The 22,385-nt window shown below is 47.9% G+C and overlaps 1 protein-coding gene across 3 annotated transcripts in view; it reads left to right on the top strand.

Annotated features, from left to right (window-relative positions):
* BAZ1A (bromodomain adjacent to zinc finger domain 1A) overlaps positions 1-22,385 on the top strand; it is a 284,468-nt gene that overhangs the window by 193,684 nt on the left and 68,399 nt on the right. For all 3 annotated transcript variants that reach the window (XM_063947878.1, XM_063947879.1, XM_063947877.1), the window contains exon 19: positions 21,985-22,145. In XM_063947878.1, coding sequence (XP_063803948.1) covers positions 21,985-22,145 — 161 coding nt within the window. The remainder of the gene's footprint in view (positions 1-21,984; positions 22,146-22,385) is intronic.

The raw sequence follows: 22,385 nt of genomic DNA, 5'->3' as shown, positions 1-22,385 counted from the left end.
CCCTGTCTGTTCCAAGACTTACCGCAGCTGCGTTTGACGGCATGGCGGTTGAATGCCAGATACTAGCAGAAAAAGGCATTCCGGATGAGGTTATTCCTACGCTGATAAAGGCTAGGAAGGACGTGACGGCTAAACATTATCACCGTATATGGCGAAAATATGTTGCTTGGTGTGAGGCCAGGAATGCCCCTACGGAGTAAATTCCAGCTGGGCCGTTTCCTTCACTTTCTACAGTCGGGAGTGACTTTTTGGGCCTGAAATTGGGTTCCATTAAGGTCCAGTTTTCAGCCCTATCCATTTTCTTTCAAAAGGAACTGGCTTCTCTTCCTGAAGTTCAGACGTTTGTAAAGGGAGTGCTGCATATGCAGCCCCCTTTTGTGCCTCCAGTGGCACCTTGGGATCTTAATGTGGTGTTGAGTTTCCTGAAGTCACACTGGTTTGAGCCACTCAAAACGGTGGAGTTAAAATATCTCACGTGGAAGGTGGTCATGCTATTAGCCTTGGCTTCGGCTAGGCGTGTCAGAATTAGCGGCTTTGTCACATAAAAGCCCCTATCTGGTTTTCCATATGGACAGGGCAGAATTGTGGACCCGTCCACAATTTCTGCCAAAAGTGGTGTCATCTTTTCATATGAACCAACCTATTGTGGTGCCTGTGGCTACTCGTGACTTGGAGGATTCCGAGTTACTAGATGTGGTCAGGGCTTTGAAGGTTTATGTAGCCAGAACGGCTAGAGTCAGGAAAACTGAGTCGCTGTTTATCCTGTATGCATCCAACAAGCTGGGTGCTCCTGCTTCAAAGCAAACTATTGCTCACTGGATCTGTAACACGATTCAGCAGGCTCATTCTGCGGCTGGATTGCCGCTTCCAAAATCAGTAAAAGCCCATTCCACAAGGAAGGTGGGCTCATCTTGGGCGGCTGCCCGAGGGGTCTCGGCTTTACAACTTTGCCGAGCAGCTACTTGGTCAGGGGCAAACACGTTTGCTAAATTCTACAAATTTGATACCCTGGCTGAGGAGAGGACCTGGAGTTCTCTCATTCGGTGCTGCAGAGTCATCCGCACTCTCCCGCCCGTTTGGGAGCTTTGGTATAATCCCCATGGTCCTTACGGAGTCCCAGCATCCACTAGGACGTCAGAGAAAATAAGATTTTACTTACCGATAAATCTATTTCTCATAGTCCGTAGTGGATGCTGGGCGCCCATCCCAAGTGCGGATTGTCTGCAATACTTGTACATAGTTATTGTTAACAAAATCGGGTTATTGTTGTTGTGAGCCATCTTTTCAGAGGCTCCTTCGTTGTTATCATACTGTTAACTGGGTTCAGATCACGAGTTGTACGGTGTGATTGGTGTGGCTGGTATGAGTCTTACCCGGGATTCAATATCCTTCCTTATTATGTACGCTCGTCCGGGCACAGTATCCTAACTGAGGCTTGGAGGAGGGTCATAGGGGGAGGAGCCAGTGCACACCACCTGATCCTAAAGCTTTTATTCTTGTGCCCTGTCTCCTGCGGAGCCGCTATTCCCCATGGTCCTTACGGAGTCCCAGCATCCACTACGGACTATGAGAAATAGATTTATCGGTAAGTAAAATCTTATTTTTTTTATTTTGTGACTTAGGGGTATATTTACTAAGCAGTGATAAAAGCGGAGGAGTGAGGCAGTGGATAAGTTGCCCATGGCAACCAATCAGCACTGTAGTAACCTCTATAATTTGCATACTATAAAATAATACAGAGCTTGCTGATTGGTTGATGGGGCAACATCTCCACTGACTCACTTCTCCGCTCTTATCACTGCTTAGTAAATGTCCCCCTAAGTGATTATTCCTTTCATCCAATCTGGGTGACACTGGATATGTTGATTATATATAGAGGAACAGGATTGTACAGGAGTGTAGGCACGAAGTGTTATCTGAAACTCCGCCCCATTCTAACCCCTCCTATCACCCATGAGACCTTAGTTTTTTCTTCTAGACCGGGACGCGTCTATTTATTTAAGCAATACTTCTCAGGATGCAGCTTCTTTTCTATTTAACATTTCGGTTTTGGCTGTTTCTGTACGCTGTTGTCATTGGCTCAGACTTTGGGGAGCTGACCCAGAGCGTACCCTGGAAGCAGTTTTGTTTTTATGGAGTTCCTTTTTGGACCTGAACTCGCTAAGATCATATACCTGGCAATGAGGGAAAAGTTCCTTCTTGTCTCTGCTACGTAATCCAAGACATCTTGTTTTCAATCCTTCCTATATTCAGGCAGAGGTAGGTTCCAGTCCTTTCTGGAACATCCTTTTTCTCTCACACGGGGTCCTTTCGGACCTATGGCTCCACAGCCTCTCGCCGCCCCATTTTCAAGCTAGAGAGGTGCCAGTTTGGAAATGGGACGGGATTTTATGGTCAGTACAAATATACATTTTATTTTATTTTTGGGTGGACATTGCTGCCATGAGGTATGTAGGCTTTCTCTAGCATCCATAAGGGGTATTGGGGAATCTAGTACGATGGATATAGATGGGGTCCAAAGGAGCTAGTGCACTTTAATTTTCTTCAACTGGGTGTGCTGGCTCCCCCCCCTCTATGCCCCCTCCCACAGGCAGTTTAGAAAAGTGCCCCCAGGAGAGGATACACATCTGAGTTCCAGTGAGTTTTCTTCAATATCTTTTTTTTCTATTTGTTATTTTCGATATGCTGTCTGGGCAACAGCATACCTGCCCCGTGGAAGTTAGGGGGGAAAAGGTCACTGCCCTTTCGAGGTGCAGAGCCGCTTCCCCGCTGCAGGACCACCGTCCTCAGGGGTTGTTGTTCAGCGTGGCACTGCGCTTTGGCTGTCACAGCCGCAGCACGCCGCACACCCCTAACGCTGCCTGAAGGTAACATTGGTGGTGAGTAGGAACCAGGGGCCCCGCTAGGGGGTCCCCCGGTTCAAAGTGTGGCTGACTACAGGCGCGGCATACGGGACCCTCCTGGGGGGGGTGGTCCCCCTAAGATCCCCCTGAGATCCCCCTTAGATCCCCCTTGTGGAACTGGCACAAAATCGCTTAACCAGCACTTGTGATGTTTTGAGGTAATCGCTTGACTAGCACTTGTGATGTTTTGAGCTAAAAAGGAGACTTTGCCAGTACAATATATTAGTGCAGCTCCGGCGCTTTTTGAGGGGGTGGAGCTACATCAGAGCGGGACCTGAGGCATTTTGGCGCCTTCCTCTGCTTACTGCAGCCATATACAGCGCTTCCTGACTCCTCAGCCACGCTGGATATCTGGTACAGGGTGTAGCAAAGGGGGAGAGCCGCTTGTGTACACTATCTGGATCCTATTTAGGACAGACATAGTGTTTACTGTATTATAGGGAGCTGACAGTCTCACTGGGGCTGTGCAACTCAGGGTGTGCTGGTGTTTCTCTCTCTCTCTCCTCTCACATATAGTAGGGCAGGCTTACAATATCACTGTGTGTATGTATATGTTGTTGTGCTTACTGTGAAACATGGATAAACACAAGGGGTGCAGTGTATGCCACACCAGATTCTCTCCATTATCTACTGATTCTGTTTCATGTGAACAATGCAGTCAATCTTCACAAATCAGTGAAGGGGCTGGCGGAGAGGGGGCAGAGCCCCACTGGTTAGAGTCTCCTAAAACTATGATGTCAGATATGTCATCCCAGGTCACTGCTAATGTGCAGAAGACTTGGCTACTACAACAAGCTGTTGCAGATTTAGCTGCCAGGGCAGATGCACAGCCCCCCCCCCCCCCCCCCCCCCTCTCATGCAGGTCCACAGAAACATGTGTTACCTGCTCTGCTCTCTGATACAGATGATATATAGGAGGATGGTTGATGACCTGGATCCCGATTTTGCTCAGGTTATTGAACCCCTAATTCTGGCTATACGGGACTTGTTAAAGCTTCCTCTAGAGGACGCTGCATCACAGCAATCGTTTTTTATTTGTACAAAACAAGCTTAATGTATCTTTCCCTGACTCTACAGAGTTAGATGACCTATTCCAACAGGCCTGGAAAAATCCAGACAAAATATTATAAGTGTCCAAAAAGTTTTTGCGCACTTTCCCATTTGCTTCTGAAGGTCGAAAATTTTGGGAGGAACTCCTTGGGGTGGATGTATCAGTCTCTCGCCTGTCTAAAAAAGGCAGTGCTGCCTGCCCTGGGCTCCTTTACCTTGAAGGATCCTGGGGATAGGAAGCTAGACTACCCTAAGTCTATATTCACAGCAACTGGTATATCACAAAGGCCGGTCATTGCGGGTTGCTGGATGATCCATGCCATTCATTCCTGGGCCACTCAAATTCAGGGGGTCCTCTCTGGGATATGCCCTTAGTTACTATGGTAACCCTCCTAAAACACATTCAGAACACTACACGTGTCCTCTGTGATTCACTCAAGTAGATGGGGATTATTAATGCTTGGACCTCTGCCATGGCAGTGTCTGCGCGCAGGGCCTTGTGGTTGTGTCAGTGGATAGCGGACGCGGAATACAAACGTAGTGTGGAATCCCTCCCCTTTTCTGGGGAATGGCTCTTTGGGGTTGAATTGGATTCCTGGATTTCCAAAGTTACGGCTGGGAAATCCACGTTTCTCCCATCTGTGGCCCCGCCGGCGAGACTCTGTTATTCGGGGCCGTCTGTCCAGTCCTTTTGGTCTCACAGATTTCAATCTAGGGCCAGAGGTGCCTCCAATGTGACTAGAGGCATCAAACGTAAGTCCAGAAAACCTGCAAGCAACGGTTCTCAGGAACAGTCCACCGGTTTTGCGTCCTCTAAGGCCTCAGCATGATGGTGCCCACCCCGAGGAGATCTCGAGGTGGGAGCTCGACTGTGTCACTTCAGCCGCGTCTGGGAGACTTCCTGCCAGGATACCTGGGTCAGAGATCTCGTTTCTCAGGGCCACAAGCTGGAGTTCGACAGTACTCCTCCCCAACAATTTTTCAAATCCAGCTTACCAGCTTTGGAGGATATGCTTGTTACATTGCAACAAGCATCCAAAAGTTGGTCCAGTCCCACGTCATTGTTCCAGTACCAATACCACAACGCGGCAAGGGGTTTTCCTCAAACCTGTTTGTGGTGCCAAAACCGGATGGTTCGGTCAGACCCATCTTGAATCTAAAACCCTTGAATCCTTATTTGAAGGTGTTCAAGATGGAATCCATGCGAGCAGTGATTGTGATTGCGGGCCCCGAAGAACAGGAATTTATGGTCTACTTGGACATCAAGGGCACCTACCTTCATATTCCTATTTGGCCGCCTCCTCAGTCGTACCTGCGGTTTGCCCTTCTGGACAATCATTTCCAGTTACTGCCCTTCAGCCTGTCCACAGCCACGAGGGTATTCACGAAGGTGATGGCGGAGATGATGTTCCAACTCCGGTCCAGGGGGTCAATGTTGTCCCTTATCTGGACGATCTTCTGATAAAAGCACGATCCAAGGAACATTTGTTGCTCCATATCGACCGCACTATCCATCTTCTGTCAGACCATGGGTGGATCCTCAACTTACAGAAATCCTACCTGGAGCCAACTCAGCGGCTCCTGTTCCTGGGGATGTTGCTGTATACTGTGGCCCAGACGGTGTTTCTACCAGAGGACAAGGCAAAAACACTTCAGGAGATCTCTTGAGCAAGTGGTCCGGATCGAATCTACAGATGCACCAGATATTTCGACTGTCGCCTCAGGCCAGGATTTCCCTCATGTGGTGGCTGATGTCCTCCAATCTCCTAGAAGGCCAGAGTTTCGGGATTCAGGATTGGACCCTCCTTGAGACTGATGCAAGTCTACGGGGATGGGGAGCTATCACCCAAGTGGCACAGGTCCAGTGCAGGTGGGCAGCCCACGAGGCCCCCCTCCTGATCAAAAGTCTGGATCTTCGGGCAATCTACAATGCTCTGCTTCAAGCCTCTCCTCTGCTCAAAGATCATGCGATCCAGGTACAGTCCGACAATGCCACAGCAGTGGTGTATATCTATCGACAAGGAGGGACAAAAAGCATGCGAGAGGTGTCAAAGATACTCCTCCAGGCGGAAAGAAATGCAAGAGCAATGTCAGCAATCTTTATTCCAGGTGTGGACAACTGGGAGGTGGATGTTGTCACGATCTCCACCCGGGGGAGTGGTGGCTCCACCACTTGGTGTTTTCAACAGATCATCGACTGGTGCGGCTGCCCACAAATAGACATGATGGCTTCTCATCTCAACAAGAAACTTCCCTGGTATTGCTCATGGACCAGGGACCCTCGGGCAAGGGCAGTAGATGCACCGGCGTCGCCTTGGTCTTACCGGCTGGTCTACCTGTTTCCTCCGATTCCATTGCTCCCAAGGGTGCTAAAGCGAATCCGTAATCAACGTGTCCAGGCAATTCTGATAGCCCCAGATTGGCCTCTGAGGGCGTGGTACGCGGTTATTCTGGACATGTCCGTCGAAGACCCTTGCCCTCTACAACTAAGAACCGATCTTCAACAAGGACCGTTCGTCTATCCGGACTTACGGCGACTTCGTTTGACGACATGGAGGTTGAGTGGAACATCCTAGCTCACAAGGGCCATTCCAAGAAGGTTATTGCTACCATGGTTCAGGCCAGGAAACCTGTGACATCAAAACACTATCATATCTGGAGGAGATAGGTCTCTTGGGGCGAGGAATGCACGTATCCACCTACTGAGTTTCACTTGGGACAGTTTCTCAAGTTTCCTGCAGGCTGGTGTGATCTGACTTCCATTAAGGTCCAGATTTCAGCCCTCTCCATTTTCTTCCAGAAGAAATTGGCAGTGTTGCAAGAGGTTCAAACCTTCTTGCAAGGGGTACTCCACATACACCCCGCTTTTGTGCCGCCTACGGCACCCTGGGATCTGAATGTAGTGTTGGAATTTCTACAGTCCTCCTTGTTTGATCCTCTGATGACTGTAGAAGACAAGTTCTTCACGTGGAAGACGGTGATGTTACTGGCCCTGGCTTCTGCTCAACGTGTCTCAGAACTGGGGGCCTTGTCGTGTAAAAGTCCCTACTTGGTCTTTTACGAGGACAGAGCGGAGCTCCGCACTAGGCAGCAGTTTCTGCCGAAGGTTATCTCTGCGTTTCACTTGAATCAGCCCGTTGTGATTCCGTCCAGTTCTGGCGCTTCTGCTCCTCCGGAGGCAGTGGATGCTGTGTGAGCCTTGAAAATCTATGTCAAGAGAACAGCTCAAATCAGAAAGATGGATTCTTTGTTCGTGCTCTATGATGCACAGCAAAAGGGTTGTCCTGCTTTAAAGCAGTCCATTGCTCGTTGGATTAGGCTTACTATCCAACAGGCCTATGTGTCGGCAGCCTTACCTGTTCCTAAATCTCTGAATGCCCACTCTACAAGATCAGTGGGGTCTTCCTGGGCAATTGCCCATGGAGTCTCGGCCTTACAACTTTGCCGAGCTGCTACCTGGTCGGGGAAGAACAATTTTATGGGCAGCATAAATCCTCATTTAAGTGACTGCCAAAGTGGTATATAGTGCCTGGGCACTGAATCCGAACCCCCGCCAGTATAAATATTTGAAAAATAGCGGGGCTGAAGCGCCCCATTAAGGGGGTGTGGCTTAGCTCTCACAGCTTTCATCAGCGCCATTTTCTCTTCACAGAGCTGCAGAGACGCTGGTCCTGTCCTACACTGCTGTACAAGTAACAGGGTGCAAAACGGGGGGGGGGGCACAGTTAATTTGGTGCTGGTTTAATAATAATAAAAGCGCTAACAGGTCTGAGGCATTGTATAAACCGTTTCAGTACCGGGATAGGCGCTTGGTTGTGAGCTGGCAAACTCCCTCTGTGTTTCTCTGACAGGCTTTACTGTGGGTCTGTCCCCTATAGCCCCAGTGTGGTTGTGGGTGTCGGTACACGTGTGTCGGCATGTCTGAGGCTGAGTGCTCTTCCCAGGAGGAAGCCGGAGTGGGGACAGAAAAGACTGTGTGAGTGACCCTGTCGGCACCGCCGACTGCTGATTGGGTAAATGTTCTGAATGTTTTGAATGCAAATGTGGCTCTATTAAATAAGAGATTGGATAAATCTGAGACTCAGAACTAGGCATGGAAAAAATCCATGGAGGATGTGTTGTCACAAGTCAATACCCCCTCGGGGTCACAAAAGCGTTGATTTACCCAGATAGCAGATACAGATACCGACACGGACTCTGATTCCAGTGTCGACTATAGTGATGCCAGATTGAATCCTAAACTGGCTAAGAGCATTCAGTACATGATTGTGGCGATAAAAGATGTGTTGCATATCTCGGAAGACCCTACGGTTCCTGATACAAGGGTCTGTATGTATAAAGGAAAGAAACCTGAGGTAACGTTTCCTCCCTCTCATGAACTGAACACGCTTTTTGAACAGGTCTGGGAAAATCCTGACAAGAAGTTTCAGATTTCCAAGAGAATTCCGGTGGCATATCCGTTCCCTTCTGGGGATAGGGGTAAGTGGGAGTCATCCCCCACTGTAGACAAAGCTCTATCACGGCTGTCCAAGAAGGTGGCGCATCCGTCTCCTGACACGGCGGCCCTAAAGGATCCTGCGGATCGTAAGCAGGAGAATACATTAAAATCCATTTGTCACTACGGGTACGCTGCTCAGACCTGCCGTTGTATCGGCATGGGTGAGTAGCGCTATTGAAAAGTGGGCAGATAACTTGTCATCTGAGATAGATACCCTGATAGGGATAACATTCTTTCTCTTTCATCCACTAGGGGACACTGGAGTCCTATACAGTAGGGGTGTGAAGCCTTGAACCGGAGGTGTGGCACAATCTAAAATTAGCATTGTCTGCACAGCCGGTTCCTCCCCCTTCACATCCCTCCTCCCTCAGTTTGAAAAATTGTGCTGGAGGTAACAGCACGTGGGAGCACTGAGCTCCTGACTAAAATACCAAGAGTGTGCTGCGTCCACCTACTAAAAGGCAGACAAAGACACACATATATATTGGAGAGACAAAGAGCCCTATTGAAGGGACCTGCCTCTCTCCACAGGAGATCCTCCAACCTTCTAACAGTGAGTACTGGTTGAAGGAAGACGTAGCTTAGGCTAGGGTACTTCATGTAATTTTTCTTTTTTTCTTTTTTTTTCTTTCTTGAACTGCTGCCTCCTGATAAAAGAAATAGACCCCCTCTTGCAGCTACAGCGGCGGGAGCAGAGTGCGGCGCGGGACTCAGGCCCTTCCTCCATGTGAGCAGGGAGCGACGGCAGAGAGGCGCGCTGCACAAGGAGAATCAGTCAGCCGAAGCGGAGCACAGGCGCCGCTACGGGGCTGTCAAGGCGCACGCCGGCCAGCGGGTCCGGAGCGCGCCGGATAGTAGCGGGGAAAAGTGTTTCGCCGAGCGCCGATGGCAGACTCGGCGCGCGCCAGCCAGCGGGAGGAGAGCCAAAGCAGCAAGTGTGTTTAACGTAACAAGCCAGTACAAACTATAAAAATTAAGTGAAAGCATATGTGGGGCAGACATTTAGTGGGGGCCATATTTAATGATTATGGCGCCAGAATGTATAAGGGATGGGTCACCCCCCTCCCCCCAGTAAAGTAAGGAAAAGGTTGCTTATTACAGAATTAGCTCCCCCTGCTGCACTGCCTGCATAGTGCATAGTAAAATATAGCAGAGTGATCGTTAGGCAACAGCTCCCTCTGCTGGTGTAAAATATATTTACAGTATATGAGGATCTCCTGAAAAGTAATATTACTTTACAATTTATATTTTCAAGGGACTTCAGTTTCAAAGATCCCGCAGAAAATTCACGGAAGCAAGCGAATACCAACTCCAACATCGTAGCTGATTTACAGTTGGGGTGTGAGGATTGCGAGTCGGCTGGTGTTTTATTTTATTTATTTTATTTTTTTATTTAATTAAAGTAAAGATATTGGCCTGCTCCTTTTTATATACGAAAAGGACAGGTAATTCCAGCCGGATCCAATACCTTCGCTTCCGTCATCTTCCAGTCTTTCTCTTCCTAGTTTAAAGGGTGAAAGCGCGGCGGGTTACCCTGGTACAGGGTTTTCAAAACAACATGTCTAAGGCAACCAAGACCTCCAAGACCTGTTATGTTTGTACGAAATGTAACAAGAAGAGCACGCGGGTTGGCAGCTCCGGGGTGTGCGACTCCTGCTTAGACAAGGACGCGCCACCCGGGGAGCAGTGCTCTGGCTAAGGCATGGGAAGACAACCTTGCTAATAGAGAATCTCCATGGAGATGGCAGAATCGCGCAAGCAGCAATCAGAATGGGCTGCCGGATTCTCAAAGACGATGGAGGAATTTCTAATCAGGTTAACGCCGCCCGCATACGCAGACACAAGTGTGCGCAAGGCTGTTAAAAGAACTCTCCCTATGATACCAGAATCAGAAGAGGGTTTTCTTCTTGATACGGAGGAAGGTGAAGTAATTGAACCTAACCTAGACGCCGTCTTTCCAAAAGAGGACTCGGCAATCTCAGGTCTAGACTCCTTAATTGACGCGGTAAAAGAGATCCTAAGCTTTAAGGACGAGGAAATACGGGAGCCGGAAGATTTCGATTATTTCGAATCCCAGAAGCCGCGTTCAGCAGTGTTTCCCATTCCTAAATCCCTCCAATCTCAGATAGAGGAGGCTTAGAAACAACCTGACAAACGGTTTCAATTTCCGAAACGGTTTCAGGTAACTTATCCCCTACCTAAGGGTGTAATGGACAAGTGGGAGACTCCGCCGGTAGTGGACGCCTCACTAGGAAGGTTGTCAAAAAAGACAATTTTACCGATTCCTAACGTAACTACTTTAAAGGATGCGTCAGACCGTAAAGTTGACACTGCGTTAAAGTCAATTTTTGTTGCAGCTGGTGCAGCGCAGAGACCTGCGATAGTCTGTGCCTGGGTCAACAAGGCCATGGGTGCATGGTCCGGCCGTATTGTACAAGCTATTGAGGAGGAAAACAGTTTGGAAGAGATTACCCAACTGGCGGAACACATTCGGGAATCTGCTTCGTACTTATGTCAAGCTTCTAAGGATATTAGCAGAATAGCATTGTGCATATCTGCATCGGCCATATCGGCTAGACGGATTTTATGGCTCAGAGAATGGCAGGGAGACTCCGAGAACAAAAAGGCGGTAGAATCCATCCCCTTTGGGGGTGAAATGCTGTTCGGACCAGAATTGGACAAGTGGATTTCGCAGGCTACAGCGGGGAAGTCCACTTTTCTGCCTACTCCTTATACGAGAACCGCTCCACAGACTAGGAGAGGTTATTCGGGACCAGCATTTACTTCATTTAGATCTCAGTCCTTTCGAGCCAGAGGAAGGGGTTTCGGTACACAAACACGTGGGGGCAGAGGTAGAGGCCGTTCAAAAGCAGCAACCAGAAAGCACGATAAACCTGCTGACAAGACCGTGGCATGACTGCCTCCCAGCTCACCTGGGGTCCCCCTTGGTGGGCGGCCGACTGGAAGGTTTTCAGGACATCTGGGCCAAAACCTCACCAGAACTTTGGGTGAACAACTTAATCTCTCAGGGATACAAGCTGGAATTTCAACAGAGGCCTCACAGTCAGTTTTTTACAACAGGATTGCCTCGGTGCCCTCAAAAAGCAGGGGCACTACGGGCAGCAATTCTCAAATTGCTACAAGCAGAGGTCATTATTCCGGTTCCCGCTTCTCCGAGAGGAACGGGGTTCTATTCCAATCTTTGTCGTGCCAAAGCCAGACGGGACGGTCAGACCAATACTCAATTTAAAAGTTTTCAAACAGTTCTTAAGGGTGTACAAATTCAAGATGGAATCAATCCAATCGGTCATTGCAGGCTTAGAACAGGGCGAGTTCATGGTGTTCATGGACATAAAGGATGCATATCTGCATATTCCAATCTGGACTCCTCACCAGGCTTACTTAAGGTTCGCACTGGTGGCGGATCACTACCAATTCAGGGCCTTGCCGTTCGGTCTAGCATCAGCCCCAAGAATTTTCACAAAGATCATGGCGATCATGGTTGCAGGACTGAGACTGTTGGGGGTCACGATTATACCTTATCTGGACGATTTACTGATCAAGGCTCCATCTCAGAATCGACTGCTCAAGGATGTTCAGACATCCCATCAATTTCTAATTCAACATGGATGGATTGTCAATTTCCAAAAGTCCAACCTCATACCGACTCAACGGATTCAATTCCTCGGTCTCATCTTGGACACGGTCCTATTACGTGTGTTCCTACCAGAGAACAAGGTCCAGGACTTACAGCGATTAGTGGCTCAGGTACTGAGGACGCAAACAGTTTCTCTGCACCTCTGTGTGCAACTTCTCGGGAAGATGGTGGCGTCATTCGAAGCTCTCCAGTACGGCAGACTTCATTCCCGACCATTCCAAATAAACCTCATTGCTCAGGGAGCAGGCTCGCACTGGCTTCTCCATCGGAGAATCCGACTTCAACCACAAGTAAGGGTCTCCTTGATATGGTGGTCGTTACACAAGAACCTTACAGCCGGCAAGAAATGCGGCATTTGGGATTGGAGGATCCTGACGACGGACGCCAGTCTCAGAGGTTGGGGAGCCGTCCTAGAGGACCATCAGTTACAAGGACGGTGGACGCTACAGGAGAGCAAACTACCCATAAATATCCTCGAACTAAGAGCAGTTTACAATGCACTTCTCTTAGCAGAAGACCTAGTCATGAAACAACACATCAGGATTCAGTCAGACAATGTCACGACGACGGCTTACATAAACCGTCAAGGCGGAACAAAGAGCAGGATGGTGTTAAAGGAAGCCACAAAGATCTTGTTGTGGGCAGAAAGACGAGACATCATTCTCTCGGTAGTGTTCATTCCAGGTGTGGAGAACTGGGAAGCAGATTATCTCAGTCGCCAGGACATGCATCCGGGAGAGTGGTGCCTTCATCCACGGAATTTCAACATGATTGTGAGAAGATGAGGTCTGCCTCAGGTGGACCTAATGGCGTCTCGACAACCATCAGCTACACAGATATGTGTCAAGGACTCTAGATCCAGCAGCAGAAGGAGTGGACGCATTAACACTTCCTTGATGTTACAGGAGGGTTTACATATTTCCCCCATTCCCACTCATACCCAGGGTTCTAAAAAGGGTAAAACGGGAACGAGTGTGGGCCATTCTAATCGCACCAGATTGGCCCCGCAGGAGTTGGTACTCCGACCTGCGGGGGTTACTTGCGGAAGATCCTTGGAGGTTACCTCAGAGAGAGGACCTGCTATCTCAGGGACCGTTCCTACACCCCGAGCTGAACAGGCTGCGTTTGACGCCGTGGCTATTGAAACCCGGATCTTAAGGAACAGAGGGATTCCACGAACGGCCATTCCTACAATGATTGCCGCTAGGAAGCCGGTCACAGCCATGCACTACTACAGGATTTGGAAGAGGTACATGGACTGGTGTCAAGAACGTGGGTGGAATTCGACAAACTTCCATTTATCCAGACTTCTACTCTTCCTGCAGGCCGGTCTAGTTTTAGAACTGAGGCTGGGCTCTCTGAAGGTTCAAATTTTGTCTCTCTCTATCCTATTTCAACAGCGGTAAGCGTCCTTGCCAGAGGTTCAAACCTTTTTACAGGGGGTTCTGAGGATTCAACCCCGTTTTCGCCCTCCCACGGCACCATGGGACTTAAATTTGGTGTTAGAATATTTGAAGTCACCGACTTTTGAGCCGTTGACGAGAACAGACCTGAAATATCGCTCTTGGAAGGTCACGTTATTACTTGCCTTGGCTTCGGCTAGGCGGGTTTCTGAGTTGGGAGCCTTATCCTGTAAGAGTCCTTTCTTAGTTTTTCATGAGGATAGGGCGGAACTCCGTACAAGAGCAGACTTCCTCCCGAAGGTGGTTTCGGGGTTTCACGTAAACCAGCCAATAGTGGTCCCATCTTTCCAGGGTCTCACAGATGAGGACGTGTCATTGGATGTTGTCCGAGCTTTAAGGGTATACGTACAGGTTACGTCGTCCTTCAGAAAGTCGGACCATTTGTTTGTTCTTTACGATGGGCCAAAGAAGGGTTGGCCGGCATCTAAGCAGTCTTTGTCTAGATGGATTAGACTTGCCATTCGGCAAGCTTATATTTCCTGTGGCAAACAGGTTCCGTTTCAGACGGGTGCTCATACTACCCGATCAGTGGGTGCCTCGTGGGCGGCTGCCAGGGGTGCTTCCACTACTCAACTTTGCAGGGCGGCGACGTGGTCTTCAGCCCACACGTTCGCGAAATTTTACAAGTTTGATACTTTTGCGTCCGGAGAATCTAAGTTTGGACGTTTAGTTTTGCAAGCCTCTGACAGCACTCCCTCCCTGGGGGAAAACTTTGGGACGTCCTCTACTGTATAGGACTCCAGTGTCCCCTAGTGGATGAAAGAGAAAAGAGGATTTTGGTACTTACTGATAAATCCATTTCTCTGAATCCTCTAGGGGACACTGGACGCCCGCCTCGGTGCTGTCAACCTGCTGTGTTCAAAGTTCTTGTTTTAAACAGTTCGGCAAACAGCGTTAGTTATTCGGTTAAGAGTTCTTGGCCGCTGTTTGATATGTTGTACGGTTTGGTTCCTCGCCATGTGCTATAGTGTCATGTCCTATTCTCTCAGTCAAATTTTTCAAACTGAGGGAGGAGGGATGTGAAGGGGGAGGAACCGGCTGTGCAGACAATGCTAATTTTAGATTGTGCCACACCTCCGGTTCAAGGCTTCACACCCCTACTGTATAGGACTCCAGTGTCCCCTAGAGGATTCAGAGAAATGGATTTATCGGTAAGTACCAAAATCCTCTTTTTGACACTGGGTTATATCAGGGACGCTGCAGTCTATCTAAAGGACGCTGCGAGGCACATTGGCCTTTTGGGATCAAGGGCCAATGCCATGGCAGTCTCAGCTAGGAGAGCATTGTGGATTCATCAATGGAATGCTGATGCTGACTCTCTAAGAAGGCTATGGAGTCTCTGCTGTATAAAGGTGGTGTCTTGTTTGGTGAATTCCTCGCTGACCTGGTATCTATGGCTACTGCATGTAAGTCATCATTTTTACCTTATGTTCTTGCACAACAAAAGAAAACGCCCCACTATCGGATGCAGTCCTTTCGGCCCAATATATACAAAAAAGGACGAGGGTCTTCCTTCCTTGCTGCTAGAGGAAGAGGAAAGGGAAAAAGGTCACCAGCTGTGGCAGGTTCCCAGGAGCAGAAGTCCTCTCCGACTTCTGCCAAATCCACCGCATGACGCTGGGACTTCTCTGCGGGAGTCCGCACCGGTGGGGGCACATCTCCAACTCTTCAGTCAGGTCTGGGTTCGTTCTTGCCTGGATCCTTGGGTATTAGAAATAGTGCCCCAAGGGTACAAACTGGAGTTTCAAGACGTTCCCCCTCACCGATTTTTCAAATCGGCCTTACCAGCGTCTCTTCCGAACAGGGAAGTAGTATGCGATGCAATACAAAAGCTGTGTCAAAATCAAGTCATTGTCAAGGTGCCCCCGTTACAACAGGAAGACGGTTTTTATTCGAGCCTCTTCGTGGTCCTGAAGCCGGACAGCTCGGTCAGACCAATTCTGAACCTAAAATCCCTCAATTTCTATCTGAAAAAATTCACATTCAAGATGGAATCTCCGAGCAGTGATCTCCAGTCTGGAGGAGGGGGATTTTATGGTGTCGGTCGACATAAAGGACGCCTACTTACATGTCCCCATATATCCTCCGCATCAGGCTTACCTGAGGTTTGCTATTCAGGATTGTCATTACCAATTTCAGACGTTGCCGTTTGGTCTGTCCACGGCTCCGAAGGTTTTCACCAAAGTTATGGCGGAAATGATGGTTCTCCTGCGCAAGCAAGTAGTCACAATTATCCCGTACTTGGACGATTTCCTGATAAAGGCGAGATCCAGGGACCAATTACTGCAGAACATTACGATTTCCCTGACAGTTCTGCAACAGCATGGTTGGATCCTAAACTTGCCAAAGTCACAGTTGAGTCCGACAAAACGGCTGTCGTTTTTGGGAATGATTCTGGACACAGAAGTACAGAGTTTTTCTTCCATAAGAGAAGGCTCTAGAAATTCAGAGTCTGGTCAAACAAATTCTGAAGCCAGCGAGAGTGTCAATCCATCAATGCACTCGAGTGCTGGGGAAGATGGTGGTGGCCTACGAGGCCATTCCATTTGGCAGGTTCCATGCCAGAGTGTTTCAGTGGGATCTGTTGGACAAGTGGTCCGGATCTCATCTGCACATGCACCGGAAAATAATCCTGTCCTCCAAGACCAGAATCTCACTCCTGTGGTGGCTACACAGCTCTCACCTCCTAGAGGGGCGCAGGTTCGGGATTCAGGATTGGATCCTAGTGACTACGGATGCGAGTCTCCGAGGCTGGGGAGCAGTCACACAGGGGGAAACTTTTCAGGGTAGATGGTCAAGCCAGGAAATTTCTCTACACACAAACGTGTTGGAGTTAAGGGCCATTTACAACAGCCTTCTTTGAGCGGAACGTCTTCTTCGCAACCTGCCCGTCCTGATCCAGTCGGACAATGTGACAGCAGTGGCGCACATAAACCGCCAGGGCGGAACAAAGAGCAGTGCAGCAATGGCGGAGGCCACAAAAATTCTCCGCTGGGCGGAAAGACATACAAGCGCTCTGTCGGCAATATTCATTCCAGGAGTGGACAAACAGTTACAACTTTCCCATCATGCTCAGGCTTCCTCTCCAGTATACTCTGCCCCCAGCAACCGGCCAGCAGTTTAAAGTTTGGTGTCAGCAGGAGCGGGCACAATTTGGTATTGTATGCAAACATTGGCACCATGCTCTCTAGACCTACTGTTAGGTCGTTAATAAAAATGTTGAAGAATAGTGGTCCAAATACAGACCCTTGTGGCACACCACTTAGCACTTCAGTCCAATTTGAAAATGATCCATTAACCGCAACGCGCTGCTCCCTATTATCTAACCAGGTTTTGACCTAAGTGCATATTGTGCTCCCTCGCCCTATTTCTTGTAGCTTACAGATGAGTTGCATGTGTGGTACTGTGTCGAAAGCTTTGGCAAAGTCTAAATGATTACATCCACCTCCTTACCCTGATCAAGGTTCGCACTTACTGTTTCATAAAAGCCAAGTAAGTTGGTTTCACATGATCTGTCCTTCACAAATCCATGTTGATTCCTTTTAATGACCTTATTGACTTCAAGGAACTTCTGTAGTGTTCACTCTAGGCTGTTTTAGCAGGGTGCCGCGCCCTGCCCGTTTTTTTAAAAGGTAAAACCCGCCCTGCCCCTTTTGTGGCGCCCTGCTAGAACAGCCGCCCGCTTCCTGCCCTCCCAGCGTGTAAAGATGCCGTGCGTATGCGCACGGCATCCCTTCACGCTATGGGAGAGAGCTGGGGGAAGCCCAGCACCGACGGAGGTGCTGGGCACGCACCCAACAGTGACGCCGCCGGCAACGGACGCCCCCTACACCAGCGTCTGTGGGCCGCACCGCCCACTAAAATAACGTAAGCGTAGCCACGCCCTCTAATTTGCATAGCCGCACCACCCTTTCGGGCGCACGCGACTTCACCGCGCGCGCACAAATATGCCCCCGGAGTCTGGCGCCCTGCCCCATTTAATTTCTAGAGGGAACACTAATTCTGTATACTAGCCCTTAGAATACCTTCCAATACTTTCCCTCTATATATGTAAGACTAATTGGTCTATAATTTCTCGATTCATCTCTACTTCCCTTTTTGAATATTGGCACTACTTCTGCTATACGCCAGTCTTTGGGAACCATACCTGATATAACTGAATCTTTGAAGATCAAAAATAGCGGTCTTGCTAGTTCAGTATGAAGCTCCATAAGAACCCTTGGGTGAATTCCATCGGGACCAGGTGACTTATTAATCTTTACATTTTTTTATCGGTCACAGACTACCTCCTCCCTTAAATAAGCACTTATCAGTGGGACATTATCTTTGTTGAGATTGTGTTAGTCCCTGCATTTGGTCCTCTCTTGTAAATACCGTTGAAAAAAACTCATTTAGTTTATCCGCTATTTCATTATCATTTTTGATTAAGACTCCCAACTTGTCTTTTAAAGGGCCTATACTCTCCTTCTTTAATCTCTTGCTGTTGATGTATTTAAAAAAAAAATTGGGTTTCGCTTTGCTTTCCTTTGGCTACTAGTTTTTCATTTTCTACTTTAGCTGCTCTTTTTTATTTTTTTCATATTTTGTTACAATCCTTATAGTGCTGAAATGACTCTGCATTCCTGTCAGATTTTTATTTTTTGAATGCTCGCCTTTTTTTGCTCATTAGTTCCTTTATCTTTTTGTTAAGCCACATTGGTTTGAGATTTTTATTCCTTTTTTTTTTAGCTGCTCGTGGGAATAAATTTGCGAGTATTTTTAACTAGCAGTGATTTTAATACATCCCATTTCTCCGTAGTATTTATTTATTTTTTTAAACAATTTCCCATTCATGTTTTAGTATTCCTTAGATCCGTCCTATAGCCCTCATTCCGAGTTTATCGCTCACTAGCTACTTTTTACAGAGCAGCAATCAGATAGTTGCCGCCTCTAAAGGAGTGTATCGCTTTGTAAGTGTGCGAACACTTGTGCAGCCGAGCGGGACAAAAAAGTTTTTTGCAGTTTCTGAGTAGCTCTGGGCTTATCATCCCTTGCGATCACTTCAGCCTGTTCGGCCCCGGAATTGACGTCAAACACCCACCCTACAAACGCCTGCACACGCCTGTATTTTCCCTACCTCTCCCAGAAAACGTTCAGTTGACACCCATAAACGCCCTCTTCTTATCAGTCTTCTTGTGATCAGTTGTGCGAATGGATTCGTTGCTTGTTTGATAGTCTGGGGTATGCCCCTATTCATTCCAGGCGTCCAAAACTGGGAGGCGGACTTCCTCAGCAGACAGGATGATTCCGGAGAGCGGGCTCTAGCAACTGAAAAATGTCTGGATGTAGTCAGCCGCAGGGGTCGTCTGGGGTTCTCCAGGAAGGTTATTCGTACCATGCTCCAATGCACGTAAGCTATCGTCTGCTCTGATCTATCACGTGTCTGGCAGACATATTTTGCGTGGTGTTCTGCTTTTCTTTTTATAGTCAGTGAGAATTCGGTTTCAGTTTCTTGTCTTTAAAAGTTCCTGTCTCCTTTTCCAATGCCATATTGCCTTGTTGCTGGATGTGAAGTCATTTTTACAGGGCGTACTACACTTAGTCACCGTTTGTTCCTACGGTGACTCCATGGGACTGGTCTTTGGGCTCTGCGGTCTTGCTCCGTTTGAACCCTTGGAATCCGTGGATCTTCGTTGGCTTACGTGGAAGACATTTTGTTTTCCATTGCATTGTCCCTGGCGGGTGTCCGACTTGAGTGCCTTATCTTGTTGTTCGCCCTTTCCAATATTTCATGATAATCGAGCAGTTCTTTGCACTCGTGTGTGTTACTTGTTTAAGGTGGTGTGCCGGCTCCACCTCAACCAAGAGATCGTGGTTCCTTCTTTCACTGCTCCGAACACTTCTCCGGAAGAGGCCTCTCTGGTTGTGATGGCATCTGTTCCTCCCCCTGCGGTGATGACTACTCATTTCACCCATTTGGTGAGATCATCTTCTGCATCTCAGCATGGTGCTTCTGCGGAGCAACTCTACAAAACAGCTACGAGGTCATCGGCTGTCACGTTTATTCATTTTTACACGTTTGATATTTTTGCGTCTTCTGATGCAGCCTTTTGGTGTACTGTTCTTACCACAGCTCAGGACGTCCCAGTGTTCCCTGTGCCCCCTAGTGGACGGAGGAAGAAAATGGGATTTATGGGCTTACCTTGTAAAATCCTTTTCTTCATGTCCACAGTTCCTATGTGCCAGTATCTAGGTCACCTTTTGTGATTGTGTGTGCCAATCTTCCTTCTTCTCACTCCTGCTGTGGGCTTGGTACTAAACCACCGATGGCTGGGGGTGGGGTATGCTGGAGAGGGAGCCTGAGTATGCTGGGAAAAAAGTTGTAACAGTTTGGTACCAAGACGTTCCTATCCAGTGTTCCCTGTGCCCCTTAGGGACGTGAAGAAAAGGATTAAACAAATCTCATTATATCCCTTTTACACCAAAGTCCCGTATCTGACCCGGGATTTGGAACTCTGGTCAGAATCCTGACATTTCAGATCTGAGTAGGCATTAGATTCTGTGATATAGGACCAATACCATCTTGAACCTGTATTCCCAATTAGTGTCTTAAAGTTCAAAATTGTATCTCCTGGATTTATTTTTTTAATCTGGAAACACATATTGATAAAATCCTCTTGTACTGCAGGAACTGGGTTTATTACATCTGCTGAGACTGCAGCCTCAATCTTTTCTTGGTTTCCAAGGACACTTTGGTCATTGCCCCTGGGGGCTGATGGTCCACAACTCCATCAGGGGCTGACACTTGGGGGTGGGAAAGGTGCAAGTTGTTCACTTATGGATTCTTGGTCCCCTGCAAAGGCTATGCATATGATGCATGCCTTACAGTTTATACTAGTGTTAAACCTTTTGGTTCACGGGAAACTTTGCTTTCAAGAAAAGCCATAAGATGTTGATCAAGTTGTGCCTGTGCAGTTGGTGGCACTGAATAGAAAAACTGGTTGAAGTACGTGGAGACTCTTAGAATGTTGATTGTATGTAGTGCAGCTCCTACTCTTTATCTATAGCTCTTTCCATCAAAAAACATTTTAAATAAACAACTGCCTAGTTGTCAGCACCCAGTGTTCACCAAGGTGATGTGAGTAATTGTCGCACATCTGTTCGGAATTTGGAACTGGACAATCCTCATGACAGACACCAGTCAGAGTTCAAGGAGCTGTGGTTCTGGACGACCAGTTCCAGGGTTGCTGGTCCAGTCAGGGGACGAGGCTGCCTATCAATGTCCTGGAGCTACGAGCAGTCTTCAGTGCTCTCTTCGAGGTGTCTCATCTGCTCGTGGTGAAAGACATCAGAGTCCAATCGGATAATGCCACAGCCTCCATAAACTGGCAGAGCGGAACTCAAAACCGCATGTCCATGCACAAAGTCATGCGCATCTTTAGATGGGCGGAACATCATGCGGTAGCAATATCGGCAGTTTTCATTCCAGGAGTAGAAAACTGGGAGGCTGACTACCTCAGTCGCTAGGATCTCCATCCCAGTGATTGGGCTCTTCATCCAGAGGTTTTTCAAGATCTAGTCCAGCGGTAAGTCAGATCACAGATGGATCTCATGGTCCCGAAGCAACAATCAGCTGCCCCGATATTATTCCAGGGTACATGACCTAGTGCCGTGGAGGTACAGTTTAGTGTACCTGTTTCCACCCTTTCCTCTACTGCCTCGGTTGCTCAAGCGTATCAAACGTGAGCTGAAAGTCATTCTTGTAACTCCAGATTTGTCCCGTCTGGCTAGGTTCTTGCATCTTCAGCTACTGGTAGGTGTTCAGTGGCCATTACACCTCTTACAACAAGGACCATTTGTGCACCCTGACTTACAGCAACTGCATTAAATGACATGGCTGTTGAGGCTACCCCCCTAAGTCAGAGTGGGATCCTGACCACCAGTCACATAACTGCATCCCGTGCTGCGTACCATTACCCTGTGTGCGTACCCAACCAAAGGGGCAGCTTAGGGAGATCAACCTCTTATTAGCAGTGATCCCCAACTGGAATGAGAAAAGTATTTTTTAGATTTGTATTAAATCGTTACATATCTGAATCCTTTTTTGAGGCACTGAGACTTAACCTTTTTATGCTCAAGTTGTCCTGTTTCAATGTTTATTTTTCAGGGGTGTTTTTTGTCTCTGGCTATATCCTATGGGGCTTAGTCGGATAAATGCAGGATTGAGGTATAGAGGGGTAAGATTACTGGTTGAATTGCTATAGTTGTGTGTTTTTTTGTTTTTAACCAAAGTACTAGGAGGAGTTTCTGTAGCCTATGATACCAGTGGCCCTTCTGATGTATAAAAGTCCTGTTTTCAAAGGTTTTAAAGCACATATGTAAACCTATTAAACCAAAAGTTGTCTGCATTGCTAATAAAAGTTACTTTTGTAGACTGTCCACTCTCAACGGACGTTAAGATTGGGCGGGGGCGATCTCTGAACGTGTCGGATCCCACACAGACCACTGCTGAAAAACAATTAGAGCTAAGACTATGCGACCTCCTCCTGGACATTGAAGATAGGATTTACCAGGGTACTCTTGGTGCTGTTAAGGTATTTAACTGGCATGTAACATATGCAGAATGCATAGTGGAAAATATAGGCAAACCTAATTTAGAATCTTGAATTTAATTAAAAAATGTTGATATTCATGTTGTGCTTCACATATCTGAACTAAATTGTTTCAGTAAAAGCATGCTGTGAAAATAACCTGTGTTGCTTGGGATTGAGCATTACTCTGCATAGGAAAATAAATGTTGCCTGGGAGAAGCTGAAAAGAGGTGTAGTAATATA

The sequence above is a fragment of the Pseudophryne corroboree genome, chromosome 12 (assembly GCF_028390025.1).
Source record: "Pseudophryne corroboree isolate aPseCor3 chromosome 12, aPseCor3.hap2, whole genome shotgun sequence".
Taxonomy (NCBI): Eukaryota; Metazoa; Chordata; class Amphibia; order Anura; family Myobatrachidae; genus Pseudophryne; species Pseudophryne corroboree.
The sequence above is the reverse complement of the archived record's forward strand: the minus strand, read 5'-3'. Positions and strand labels throughout refer to the sequence as shown.